Source organism: Gracilinanus agilis, chromosome 1, assembly GCF_016433145.1.
Source record: "Gracilinanus agilis isolate LMUSP501 chromosome 1, AgileGrace, whole genome shotgun sequence".
NCBI lineage: Eukaryota > Metazoa > Chordata > Mammalia > Didelphimorphia > Didelphidae > Gracilinanus > Gracilinanus agilis.
Genome location: NC_058130.1, coordinates 381,201,580 through 381,215,758, shown reverse-complemented (window position 1 = coordinate 381,215,758; position 14,179 = coordinate 381,201,580). Strand labels below are relative to the sequence as shown.

Below are 14,179 nucleotides of genomic sequence, written 5' to 3'. Positions count from 1 at the left end.
ACAAGAAACAAATTTCTTGATGTGTATTTCAAAGAGAAAATAATACTTCATGGAAATTGGCCTGTTGAGGGAATGGATTTCTCTGAATTATTTAGCATTTGTTAGGTTGAAGGGTTTAAGAAAAACAGATTTATGTCAAGTAGGACATTTCCTCAGCTTAATAACAAAACAGTGTATATTCCCTTGTCAGACTGACATGATTAGTCAAACTCTTTGGTTCATTTAGTTGGGCTGGCTGAGCAAACACAGCAAGGTATATAGCTTATAGGTATGATGGTTCTGATGCCTTATAATCATGACAAAACTTACCTCTTTGTTTCTTTCATTTTCTCCTACCATCCTTCTTCTAATTTAGTTTCTTATCACCAAATATATAGATTAGTCATCACAATTTTTTACTAACTTGGTTCTCTCTGTTGTCAGGTTAACACAAGATTTCTTTATTGCTTCTCTCTTAGTCCATGTACCAAGTTCTTCATTTTGGCATTTGAGACTTTTTGCCATCTAGTTTCACCTCTAATTATTTAATCAAATCTTATACTACTTTTAAATATAAATTTTCTATTGCAAACAGAGTAACCTCTCCTTTTTTCTTAGTGGTTATGATATAGTGTGGCCAGTCCTCTGGTTTTGATCATGGTGGCTTTGATTGTCCCGAGTGAATAAAAAGGCCTTCATCCCAGCCAACCTCTAACACTGAGTTTCTTAACCTGAAATATATGATCCCAAAGATTTCAGGGTAGCTGTAAACTTAAACAGGGAAAAAGTGCGTCCTTATTTTGTACTCATCTCTAACTGAAATTTAGCATGTCCATTTATGAACACAGGCAATAAACATTATGCTGAAAAAGGGTCCACAGATTTCCAAGACTGCTAAAGAGGTCTTTAATATAAAAAGCATTAGGGACTCTCACTTTAACAGATTTGTTATTAGTGAGAATATGTGATTAAATCTGCATAAAATTTTTACCACTGCTAGAACAGTACATATTGCACATAGGGAATATTTTAAGATAAAGGACAGCAATTCAAAATTAAAGAATAAAATTTAATATTTTTAAGGTTGTTTGGCATAAAAAGAAGTAGGCAGATGGTAATTCTTAAAGCTTTATGCTTCAAATAATTTAACTATTAGTACAGTTTTAATCTTCCAAGACTAGTATATAGTCATTGTGGAAGTTAAACAAATGTAAATGTAAATTTCTCTTATTGTGTTAACTTTGTGCTGAGCAAACCATATCTCCACAACATGTGACAAATGGGATTTGAAATTTAAAGTCATCTATTCTGATGCTGAATTACTAGCTCTTGGCTGTGGGAATCAGTCAGGCTAGTCACCTCTTGGACCTGTGGTCTTTCTATATGCCATCGTTGCCAAGGGCAACACAACATTCCAGTGGCTATGCTAGACCAGGGCTAGTTTCAGAGACAACAAGGATTCTGTTTTAATCTGTGGTGGATTTGGGTTAATTTAATTGTTTTTGGTTCAGAGTACTTGATTTAAGTACTGCCTAAATTTCTCATAACCTTTATGAGGCCAAATTGATGCTGGATTCCCCTGTATTTCCCAAGGTTACTCTTGAGTGGACCTTTTTTAACCTGGTCCATTCTACTACTCTGTGTACGAAGGCTAGATCATTAGCCTGTAACTTCTCAGGAAGGGGAAACAGCCCATTTTAATCTTTTTAGGCTTCTGGTTGATAAGAGCACTCTTATAGACATTTTCTTGGCAGTATTTTTACTGGGAACTCCTTCTGTCACAGTGCATATTTACTTTTCTATTTCTTTAGCATTTGACCTTTATCCCAGAAAACAAGTTTCTGATTTTAAAATTTGAATTCCTTGGGAAGATTGAAGTCAGATGGGATCTTTCACAGGATTCATGATATGGTTGCTTTTTTTTGTTGTTGTTAGGGGCCGAGATGAACCTGAGAAATGATCCTTTATTGACATTGGAAACAGATACTTTTCCCCCTTTCTTTAAAGTTTCATATCCTTGTTATGGATTCTGGTAATAAAAAGATTCATTGAAGTCCTGTGCTTTATGATGTTCTTGGGCCAGTTTGAATAGTTTTCATAAATTTCATGCCAAGACATATTTCAAAAAAGTCCTAAGTGAAAGTTCTAGAAAAAGAAGTCATCACCAGCTGAATGGGCAAAAAAAAAAAAAAAAAGATAGATTGGTACTATTTTAGGTAATTTATTATGCCAATTATATATGCTTTTTATGAGCATGCCTTACATAATTTCCAACAAAACTGATTCTAAACATAAACATTTATTTAAACATTAACCCTTTTTTCTTTTTTTCTTTTTTTTTTTTAAACCCTTAACCTCTATGCATTGGTTCATAGGTGAAAGAGTGGCAAGGGTGTGCAATGGGGGTCAAGTGACTTGCCCAGGGTCACACAGCTGGGAAGTGTCTGAGGCCAGCTTTGAACCTAGGACCTCCCATCTCTAGGCCTGACTCTCAATCCACTGAGCTACCCAGCTGTTCCCTAACCCTTTTCTTACATAAACACTAACCTGATTTGTGTTATTCTATGGTTTTTTATTCTTTAAAATGTTGAATTAAATATTTATATAAAATATGTTTAAGTACATATATATTTATATGTGCATGTTCTATATTTAAATGAAATATTCTTTAGTCAGACTTTTTGGTGACAGTATTTATATTATTTGTAGAGTTTTGAAAGAAGAATTGGCAGAGAAATAAACAATATGTAATAGTTCTAAGTGATGCTTTTATATATTGCTTACCAATTAACTACCTTACTTATTCTTCCTAATTAAATGGAGTGAATGGCCCAGATAATTTGGAGTAGAGGATTTATATTTAGCTTATGAAAGTATTCTTGAACTTGAAGTCAAATATGGTTGTCTCTGATTTGGCTTTCATGATTGCAATAAAGCAATAAAAGCACATTATAAATGTAAACATTTCTCCTGAGTAAATGGAAAAATGTCTAGTTTTCCATCTTTCCATTCTATTCTGTTCTTACTCTGTTGCTCAAGTCCTTTTGTTTCTAGTTCTAAGGCCTGTGTTAGAAATAGACTGAATCATTTCTTAGAAAATGCTCAGCAGCCTTTTCTCTCTAAACTTCTTGTTTCCTACCTTTATTTAGATAAAGGCATAATCATTTTCAATTCTTGTTACACTAAAACAAAAATTCACTACACCAGCAAAGCATAGCCAAAATTTACTAATTCAGTATTTTGTTACCTAAGTTGGGGTGATACTTTTGTGCTCTAGCTCTTGAGACCCACGGATATTTTTAGTGATAGAGTGGTTGATAGAAACAAAAGACTATTATGTGTTGAATGGAATTTGTTGAATTCTTATTATATAGTTAAGGAAAGTAAGACTAAAGGGAGACTGCTAGTAATAGTGGAGCCAGGAGTCTTCTAACTTCTGCTGTTGTTTCACTATATGAATCTGCCTCTACCGTCATATCAATCTTTATTCCATCAGCAGTTTATATTTGAAAAATCATTAATTGAAAAGTATTATTGATGATTTCCCTGTCTTTTTTGTGGCAGCATTAGCCATTTTGTGCAGTCATGGCACCAAGTTGATTTTGCATAGGTTGAAAATAATCCAGAAAATGTGCTAATTTTTTTATATTTGATATTTCTTCACATTTTTAACTAGTATTTATGAATTTTTCTTCTTATTCTTTGATATTCACTGACAATAGCCCTATTGGTGATTTGTTTTCATATAAAATGTCCTAAGAAGTTATTGATTAATTTTTCTTTTTTTTGAAAGTATTCCTAAAAGTTGTTGCCCCCTCATTCTATGTTTGAAATGACTTTATCTATGGTATAGTACAGTTAAGTCACAGTGATTTTATGTATAAAAGAATGTTATTCACAATCTCTTTTGATCTCTCCTAAAAATAGGAAGATAATTAATTAGACTTTATATTGAGTTATTTAGATTAATTATAAGGAGAAGCCTCTCCATAAATAATGGGATTTTGAGGGGAGTTAAAGTCTTTAGAGACTGAAAAAAAGTATTCTTATCTGCTTATGATAATGAAGCATCATTTAGCTTATAGGTAAGGGAGATCAGTCTCACAAGTTTCTTGTATTTCCAAATCTGTGAAGGTAGTGAAAAAAAAATTCCTCGGGATTAAAGATTTTGTTTTATTATCTTTTGTTTTATCCTATTACTTTTAATGACGTGCTTGGATTGAATGAAGTTATACCCTGTTTGGTTAGTGGTATTCCAATTCACTTATAGGATATAATCTTCTCATTTCAGAACCCTGTCAAAAAAATTCCGGATTCCCATGAAATCACTCTGCAGCATGGCAGTAAAACAGTAAGTGTTATACTGGTGGGACTTTTCTTTCAAAGGTGGGAATATGATAAAATGATTTTAAAATTTAGTAAAGATGAATTGTTTGATGTTGCAAAAATGATAGATGTTAAAGGAGTTAGTTACTGTATTATAGTTCCATGTCATTCTGTCTAACTAAAACAGTTATTACTTATTATTTAAAAATACTAACACTTTCTAGTGTCATCACTATTGTTGTCTTCAAAGCCCAGTTTGTATTTAGCAGTATTAAACATCAAGAATGGAAATTTAAAAATATATTCATTTTAAACAGGAAAATATCCTGATATTCTTGATTTTTAACTAATATCAAAAGATAACTGATTTCATATTTTTGCAGAATTAGTTTTTAAGGTATAAAAGATGAGTCTTAGTTCTGTCACTTTGATGGCACTATACTTGAGAATTTTTTTTGTATTTTGGTAATTTATTGACATAATTAATTTTCATATAGTCATGTGAAACTAATTAAAAAAATTTATGATTATTTTATTGCAAAATTTAAATGTAAAAGAATAGTCAGAATAATGTATAAGAAAAAATAAGCAATACATTTTTTTCTTATTTTTTCTACATACCCATTAATTTTATTTGTTGGTTTTCTTTTATGTTCTTATATGTTAAAAAGACATATAGACATAAGCAGTGTTAATAATTATGCTGATTCTTCTTTCTTTCCTTCACACCACTTCTGGTAGATGTTTCAATATCTCTCTATATGAAATATAAGGAGATACCTCACTGTATTGTTTAAGTGATCTGGGTTCTCAAATGTTATTTGAGTAGAGCACAAGCTGACTTTTTTCAATATGATTCCAGATCAGGTGATCTTTGCTGAAAAAAGGAGGCTAATCTTTAGAAAATTGGTTGATGAAATTTTTTGGCCATTACAATCCATGAAATGGATACCTGAATGCAAAGGCCCTCAACCTATGTACTTTCTCCCTCCACTATCTTTGACTTCTGCTATGATGTAAAAATATTTGTAGAAAAGAGAGAATAGGCTGCTATTTAGACTTCCTAAAAACATGGATTTAAATTCCAATTCTAAATGTGCTATCTTTGTACAATAACACTAAAGGAGCAACTGAACTATATCCAAATGAAATTTGAGGATAGAAATGAATTATAGCTAAATAAAAGGGGCAACACACTTTCCTTTAGAACATTTTCTTTGAGATTGTGGTGCAGTTAGTTTTGAGATAGTGTCTAATGATGAGAAATAGCATTTCCTATGATATTTGCTTCTCTCTTATTGGTGTACTCACAATGAATAGAAACAAAAAGACTTTTTTTTATTTAAAATTTTTTAAAAAACATTTATTATTTCTTTTTTAGAAAAGTTAACATGGTTACATAATTCATGCTCTTACTTTCCCCTTTACCCCGAGCTTCCCCCCCATGGCTGATGCGCATTTCCCCTGGTTTTAACATGTGTCATTGATCAAGACCTATTTCCAAATAGTTGATAGTTGCATTGGTGTGGTAGTTTCGAGTCTACATCCCCAATCATGTCCGCCTCAACCTATGTGTTCAAGCAGTTGTTTTTCTTTTGTTTCCACTCCTGTAGTTCAAAAAGATACTTTTTACTACTTGAAGGTATTTGCAATTTATCTACCAGTACAAAAATTTTGAACTTGATCAGGGCTTTTAAATTATGTGGTGTATGTATGGTATGCGATTTAGGGTTCAGCAAAAATCTAGCCTTTAGTGCATCTATCTGCTCCCCAAAGATTTTGTAACATTTATTTTTTATATATTCTGTATATGCTTCTGTGTATACTTTTTATCTCTTTTCTCAGTTATTTGTATGTGAGCTATGTATGCCACTTATTACTCTGTGAGCTCCTGGAAAGCAAGGACTGGTTTTTTCCTTTTCTTGTCTACCCTAGGGCTTAGCACAGGGCCTAACACATTCAGACTACTTCATCAGTGCCTATTGAGTTGATTTCACTCCTCTTTTGGAATGCCAGTCTCTATTTTATGTTTGCTTTTGTGTCCTTAGGGCTTAGCAAAGTGGTCCTTGTGTCATAAACAATAAATACTTGGTTGGTTGATTGACTTCATTGTGAAGATGAGCCCAAGGAAGGATAGTAAAAACTATTTTGGAGAATGTTGTTTGGGATAAAGACATATAAGAAGATATAGGTTTATAGGCAATTAAGAAGCCTCAATCTTTAGATTGTGAATTATTTAATCAAAGATTAGAGTTGGAAACCTTTGATCTATGTAGAACATCACAAAAAATATTGATGTGAAAATGGCTGATATGAGGATTAGTTATTGTTCCTCATTTAAAAAGGTTAAAATGAATAAGTTAAAGGAAAGATAAAGACATGAAGAAGACACTGTTGATTAGAGCAGTTCAATCTGAAAGGAACGCTATCCACATTCAGAGGAGGAACTGCAGGAGAGGAAACACAGAAGTAAAACAACCTCTTGAACACATGGGTTGATTTGGACATGGTTGGGGATGTAGACAGTAAATGACCACACTGATGCAACTATCAATAATAAGTCTTGACTGATCACACGTATTAAAACCAGTGGAAATGCGCGTTGGATATGGGGGTGGTGGTGAAGGGGAAAGTAAAAACATGAATCATGTAAAAACAATAAAAGTCTAAAAGTTAAAAAAAAAGGAAAAAAGATTAGCTCAATAAATATCTAAAATTTGAAAAGTAGGAGAGTAAAGTAGACATTGCTTCTATTGTTATTCCTTATTGAAATTATAAACTAATGAAAAACCATCATCACAACAGAGACAACCTTTGCCCCCAAAACTTCCTTAGTCAGCATATATTTGATCCTTTGCCAAATAAAGAGCAATGGAAAGCTAAGGATATCAGCTAATTTGAAGGATTGTTTAGGATCATGAATCTCTCAGATTGTGAAAAATGAATTTGTAAAGGTTTTACCTGAAGCTTAACTGAGCAAAATGATTCAGAGAATATATGTATGTGAAATTAAAAGGAGTGCATCAAAATGACTTACATCAGATCAGCTTTACCAATGTTCTAAGGATCTGATATGTAGCTTCATTAGGTTCTGTATCGGAACCACTTTATTCGGACACCAGCTTAGTATCAGAATTCTGAAATCCCCTTACCCAACCATAACCTATTGGTTTTTCACCTTTCTCTCTGCTTTCCCTTATAAACCCTTCTCTTTATCTTCACCATGACCTTCAGTCTGTTGATTCCCCTCAATTTTTTTGGCTCCCTATACCCCTTATGATATTGTTGATTGCTCCAAGTCAAACCTCACCTTTGGATCATTCTCACCTTTCATTGCCTTCATTCCTACACATGTGCTGCTAAAAGAAGGTGGAGAAAATCATGCAAATGGATTCAGTACAAATTTATGTTACATAATCTCAACTTGAACCTTCATTGCTGCTAGGCAGTACTGCTATTGCAGGTGTTGCTCTAAAGCCAGCCCTCTCTTACTTCAGGTTCAGTGTTGGGATGAAATGAGGCATTTGTGAGGCCCTGCACATGTAAAGATGGGGAAGTTTACTTTGCCCTAACAGCAAGCATATGCAACAATGATACATAGCAAGGATACAGTGACATTTGTCTTCTCTGGATGTGGCCTCTCTCATCTCCTCTTGGAAATGCATTTGGTCAGTTAGACATCAGGGTGTAGTGACTTGAATGTTATTGAGTACCCACCACGTCTGAGAGGCACAGAGCCTCTAAGACTTGGGCTTTTTTTTTAAATTAAAAATTATTTAAAAATATTTTTCCATGTTTCCATGATTCATTTTCTTTCCTTTCCCTCTTCCTTCCCCCCACCCAGAGAGAGAAGCAATCCACGGGGTTGTACAAATGTTGTCACTTGTTACCTATTTCCATATTATTCATTTTTGCTATAGAGTGATTTTTTAAAAGTTGAACTTCAAATCACATACCCATATATACATGTGATAAGTGATGTCATATGTTTTCCTTCTGCATTTCTACTCCCATAGTTCTTTCTCTCAATGTGGATAGCATTCTTTTCCATAAGTCCTTCCGGAGTGTCCTGGCTTGTTGCATTGCTACTAGTATCAAAGTTGATTACATTGGGTTTGTACAGTGTTCCTCTGGTTCTGCTCATTTCACTCTTCAGTTCATTGACGTTCTCCCAAGGACTTGAGCTTCTTAGTATCTGAGAAAGGTATGTCAGAAAAGCTAGGGCCAACCTGGTTTTGTTAGGGGAGGGAGAAAAGCAACTAGGGAAGCTAGGGCCAAAGGAAGTTGTGTGTGGATGTTTATGAATTGAATATTGTGTTAGGGTAAGGGGAATTGCATCAGGCAATTGTTGTTCTACAAGGTGTCCAGGTTAGGATCACTCCCATTTTAGCAGCTACTATTATAAAGGATTAGTGAGCTTGGAATATGGTATTACAAAAGGCAAAAGAATTGGGCTTAAAAAAGGTAGAAAAATCTAGCAAAACTGAGTATAATCCTATAGGGGAAAAACTGGAAATGATGAAAAGACTAGAGTGAGAAGAAAATTAATAGACTGATATAGGTGTCAAGAGAAGAATAAACAGTTAAACATGAGCAATAAATCTCAAAGACTGAAACAAAGATGAATTGTTTACATTCTAGTGTGGGGAGAGGATACATGTATCTCTTTAGAATTCTGTCATCATCTGTGGTCATAGTTTCTCAATAATACAGTGGGCCTAAAAGTATTGCTTTGATGATCTTAGAAGAGGAATGAGGGTACCTAGATGGCTCAGTGGTTAGAGAAACAGGTCTGTAGATGGCAAGTCCTAGGGTCAAATGTGACCTCAGACACTTCCTACCTGTATGATCCTGGTTTAAGCCCAATTTCTTCTGCCTTGGAAATGGTTCTTAGTATTGATTCTAAGACAAAAGGTAATGGTTAAAAAAAGAAGAATGGGGCAGCTGGGTAGCTCAGTGGAGTGAGAGTCAGGCCTAGAGACAGGAGGTCCTAGGTTCAAACCCGACCTCAGCCACTTCCCAGCTATGTGACCCTGGGCAAGTCACTTGACCCCCATCGCCCACCCTTACCAATCTTCCACCTATGAGACAATACACCGAAGTACAAGGGTTTAAAAAAAAAAAAAGAAGAAGAATGGAAAAGGAAGGGAAGAGAAATCTCACATTAAGGGGTTGTGCAAGTAGAAGTCTATGCAGCAAGGAAGTAGTTTTTGGATGAATAAAGGTTCAGTTTCAGTCATCTGAATTAGTCAAAAGAAAGAGTATACACACATATATACATGCTGTGTTGTATACAAAAAAAGTAAGAGGGAAAGGATTAGGGAAAATAAAGAGATAAGAGGAGGGGTAGATTAAGATAAGGATTGGTCAAAAGCAATATAAAGTTAAAAAAAATTTTTTTAAACCTTTACCTACTGCCTTAGAATTAATACTGTGTATTGGTTCCAAAGCAGAAGGGCAGTAAGGGCTAGGCAATGGAGGTCAAGTGACTTGCCCAGGGTCACATAGCTAGAAAGTGTTTGAGGCCAGATTTGAACCTAGGACCTCTCATCTTTAGGCCTGGCGCTCAATCCACTGAGTTAGCTTCCCCTAATATAAACTTTTAAAGGGGGGAATGATATTTCTTCTTATAAAATTGTATTCATTTCTGTTGTTGGACATTTTTTTCCTCTTTGCTAATTTTCATGATGAGTACTCAGTCAGCAGCTGTTCATAAAGTACCCATTATGTGCCAGGTGCTGGGAATATAGATGCAAAGTTTGAAACAGCCTTTATTAGCAACGAATGAATGTAGAACAAAGAAATTCTTTTATTGTTTTTATAAGAAATATACTACAATTTATGAAGATAGACTATGAACAACTTTTCTCTAATTATTTTTGTGTGACTTTTCTTCTCTCTAGGTTTCTGCCTTGGGTCTGGACCCTTCAGGTGCCCGTTTGGTAACAGGAGGATTTGATTATGATGTTAAATTTTGGGATTTTGCAGGGATGGATGCATCCCTTCAAGCTTTCCGATCTCTTCAACCCTGTGATTGGTATGTTATCACAATTACTGCTTTTTCTTTAGACCTGCGGTCATAGTTTCTGATAACTCCGATTTCACAATTCTTTTTTTTTTTTTTTTCGATTTCACAATTCTAAATTGCTTACCAAGACTATTTTTATTGCACAGTAACAGAACATATAGTAAGTTGGCCCAATTCAAAATGCAAATTCTCATTAGTTCCTATGATTATGACTAAAGCAGTTAAAACATTCTTTAGTCACTATTCATTTCTGTCCATTTTAAAAAAATCTACTCTTCTAGTGAATCTTGCCTCTGTTAGTTCCTCAGAATTTTCATCTAGGTATTATATGAATTTATAAATATTTAAGTTAAACGGCATGCTCTAGAATCTTTCAAATATGCTGTCTTCTCTCTTCTGATATTGCCACCACCCTGATATTGCACTGAGCACCTCATGTTTGAACTATTGCTGGTTGGTCTCCCTAACTCAATTTTCTCCTTTGCTATCTGTCTTCTACTCTACTGTTAACTGACCATATCACTTCCCCTATTCAATGAACTCTATTGACTCCAAGATCAAATATAAAATTCCAATAGGCTTTTAAAGCTTTTCATAAACTGGATCTTTTTGACCTTTCTAGTCTTTCTATAGCTTATTCTAAATCTAACAAGAGCCTAAGTTCAGGGCCTACCACTGACACATATTGACTGCATGACCCTGGGCAAGTAACTTAATATCTGAGATGTTATGGGCACCTTTCAAGGACTATAAGTTGCAGAGAATGTGCTGATCTGCATTGAGAGTGAATTCTTTCATCTATGAGTTCTCTGTACTCATGAAGGTACAAATCTGGACCCTCTCCCTTTCTCCAGGGGAGAAGAAAGTGCTTAAACCTTACTGATACAGGCTGTTTATAGGGAAGGAAAATGAGATGATTATAAGAGGTTTGGAGAATCTTACTATAGATGAGACATTAGTAAAAAACTTAAAAATTTGGGCTTTTATTACATATAATGAATGAGATTATTTTCTTCTTTTAAATTGATTCTTCTTTAGGCTGCTAATACAGAGTGATAAAAAGCTTTGACCTATGAAAATATTTCAGTGACATATCATTAGATTGAAATTATTTTGATTTTTCTGAAATTTGGCAATTTGTTACAGGTAATAATAACTGTAATAATAACTTCTTCTTCTTTTTTTTTTAAACCCTTACCTTCTCTATTGGAGCCATTACACAGTATTGGCTCCAAAGCAGAAGAGTGGTAAGGGTAGGCAGTGGGGGGTCAAGTGACTTGCCCAGGGTCACATAGCTAGGAAGTATCTGAGGTCAGATTTGAACCCAGGACCTCTTGTCTCTCAGTCTGGCTCTCAATCCACTGAGCCACCTAGCTGCCCCCAATAAGCTCTTCTTTTTAAGAGAACATAATAATTGCCTTAATCCACAAAGGGATGTCTAGTTAAAATTTACATTAGGTGCGTCCATTTTCTAGGCTGATCTGTGAAGCACATTGTCATGTTTATTAGTTTATACAGGGCACAAATTTGTCATGAGGCTCATTTTCTAATTAACAGAAACTTGTTATTTGAATCAAACAAAATATTCTTTCTCTCTTTACTACTATTGCTACTAATCAATATATACGCATATATATTGTGTATATAGAATGTAAGTTGAATTATATGAGGAATTGTAGGACATTTATAATCTGGGATGCTTTACTGTTGTAGTCTATAGAGTTGGGACTTCAGTGTACCTGGCAGAAAACAGAGGTTTAATAAATGTGTGTTCATTGACTTTCTCAACTTATTGTGTTCTCGCCTGGCTCAGAATGTAACACATAGGCCCAAGACATATTTTGAGAAAAGTTTTTCAGTTTCTGGCCGAGACTAGAAAATCTGGGAGTTTTGATCAGTAATGATGGAAACAAAATCTCATAGGTATAACTTCTTTTACAATGTTTTACAATTGGTAGTAGTGATTTGCTCCCAATATTAATAAATTCCTATGGCGAGGTCATAGTGACTGGAATGAGATTCTGTGGCTCTTGATCCTCAAGTGACAGCCCAGAACAGCTGTATTTATTTGCAATGCATGTCCCAGCTTGTTCTGCTAGCTGGGCAACACATGCTTTAAAAATGACTCCTCACTCTACACCTTCCTCCTCCCCAGGAATAACTTCATAGAAAGAATTACGCAATGTCATTAATCCTTTGGATTGATATCAGTGTTGCTGCCTGGGAGTACATTAATTTACTTCGATATGAGTCTTGTTTTCTGTCAGATTGGTGTTCTGTTTCTTCTCTTTGATCACAATATTAGTTGTTTAGTCAGAAATTTGAGAAGCTAATGTGATAGCTTTTAAGTAGGCTCTTTATTTCTTCTTAGCTTTGAGTCTAATGACTTCTGATCTCATCCTTTTCACTTTGTGGTCTGTGCAATTAAGGAGGTGGCAAAGGGATCTTTTTTGCCAAGCTTTTTTTCTGTTGGCTTGAAGACCTTACTGAGAAAATGGGAAGTAACAAAATAGAGGGATAAGGTAAAATATATTCTAGTGTATTAATAATAATGACTACATTTACATAGTTCTTTAGGGTTTGCAGAATGCTTTAGAAGTGTTATCTCATTTGATCCTCACAACAATTGTAGGAGGCAGGCACTAATATATACTTATATTTACAAATTTCTGAGACAGAGGTTAATTGACTTCCCCAGAGACACATATCTAGTAAGTTTCTGAGGCTGGATTTGAACTCATTTTCCTGACCTGAAAAAAATAAAGTAAGATATCTTGGATAGAATCTGTTTATCTGCTTTGTAGTCAATATTATTAATCAAGTGAGTTCTTTTAGGTAGAATGTTCTCTGTAATCTGACTTGTCATTCCATTTTTTAGTTTATCATTTCACATAATACATTTATTAATGATTCTATGTTTTCATTTTTTTAAACTTCATGGTCATAATGTTTGGGAACTTCAAATGAAATGTACTTATTTTGTTGAACTTTTCCAAGTAGTATTGATTGAAAGTAGGGAACAAGATAAAAACTTTATCAAATGACATCTTCCTACATTTCCTGGGGAAGTCTCTTGTATTTGGTACCTCCTAGCACTCATTCAAGACTCTGAGGTTAGCTCTGTCTTTGCTTTTCTGGGCTTCTCTTCTAAGTGAAACAAATATTTGGGATCTCAGCTCTCTGAGCTGCTTTGATCTTTTATACCTTGATGCCACCACTTTTTTCCATTATGACTAATTGCTGAGGGCACTAAGATCTTCCTTTGAGTTGTCATTGCTTTTGGAATTGATGCAGTGAATCTTAATTAACACTGTTGAAGTAATTTTTTGAAGTGCCGATAATTTGAGAATAGCCATCTAAAATTTCAGACTTTCACAAGTAATGGACAGTATATAATTCTTGAGTAGCACATGTTTGGGTAATGAGTGTTTAGGGATAAACAACATGATAAGTATATATGTACATATATAATTTTGCAAATATCATGTACACACAGAAAGAGGCTGTCATAATGTGTACAATGAGGAAAACTTGAGTTCATGTCCTTTTTTGACCATCTATTAGTTGTATGACCATGGGCAAGGCACTTAACTTTTAAGTGCCCCAGATGAGTCTTCAAGACTTTAGTTTTTACAGGGAGCAGTTGGGTAGCTCAGTGAATTGACAACTAGGCCTAGAGATGGGAGGTCCTAGGTTCAAATTTGACCTCAGACACTTCCTAGCTGTGTGACCCTGGGCAAGTCCTTACCACTCTTCTGTCTTAGAACTAATACATAGTATTGATTCTAAGGTGGAAGGTAAGGGTTTAAAAAAAACAACTTAAAGTTATAGACTAGTTGCTTATCT

The 14,179-nt window shown here is 34.5% G+C and overlaps 1 protein-coding gene across 1 annotated transcript in view; it reads left to right on the top strand.

The window, feature by feature from the left end:
• Positions 1–14,179, top strand: part of WDR70 (WD repeat domain 70) — a 333,473-nt gene that overhangs the window by 51,703 nt on the left and 267,591 nt on the right. The window contains exons 5-6 of the mRNA XM_044664295.1: positions 4,271–4,330; positions 10,209–10,342. Of these exons, the coding sequence (XP_044520230.1) occupies positions 4,271–4,330; positions 10,209–10,342 (194 nt within the window). The remainder of the gene's footprint in view (positions 1–4,270; positions 4,331–10,208; positions 10,343–14,179) is intronic.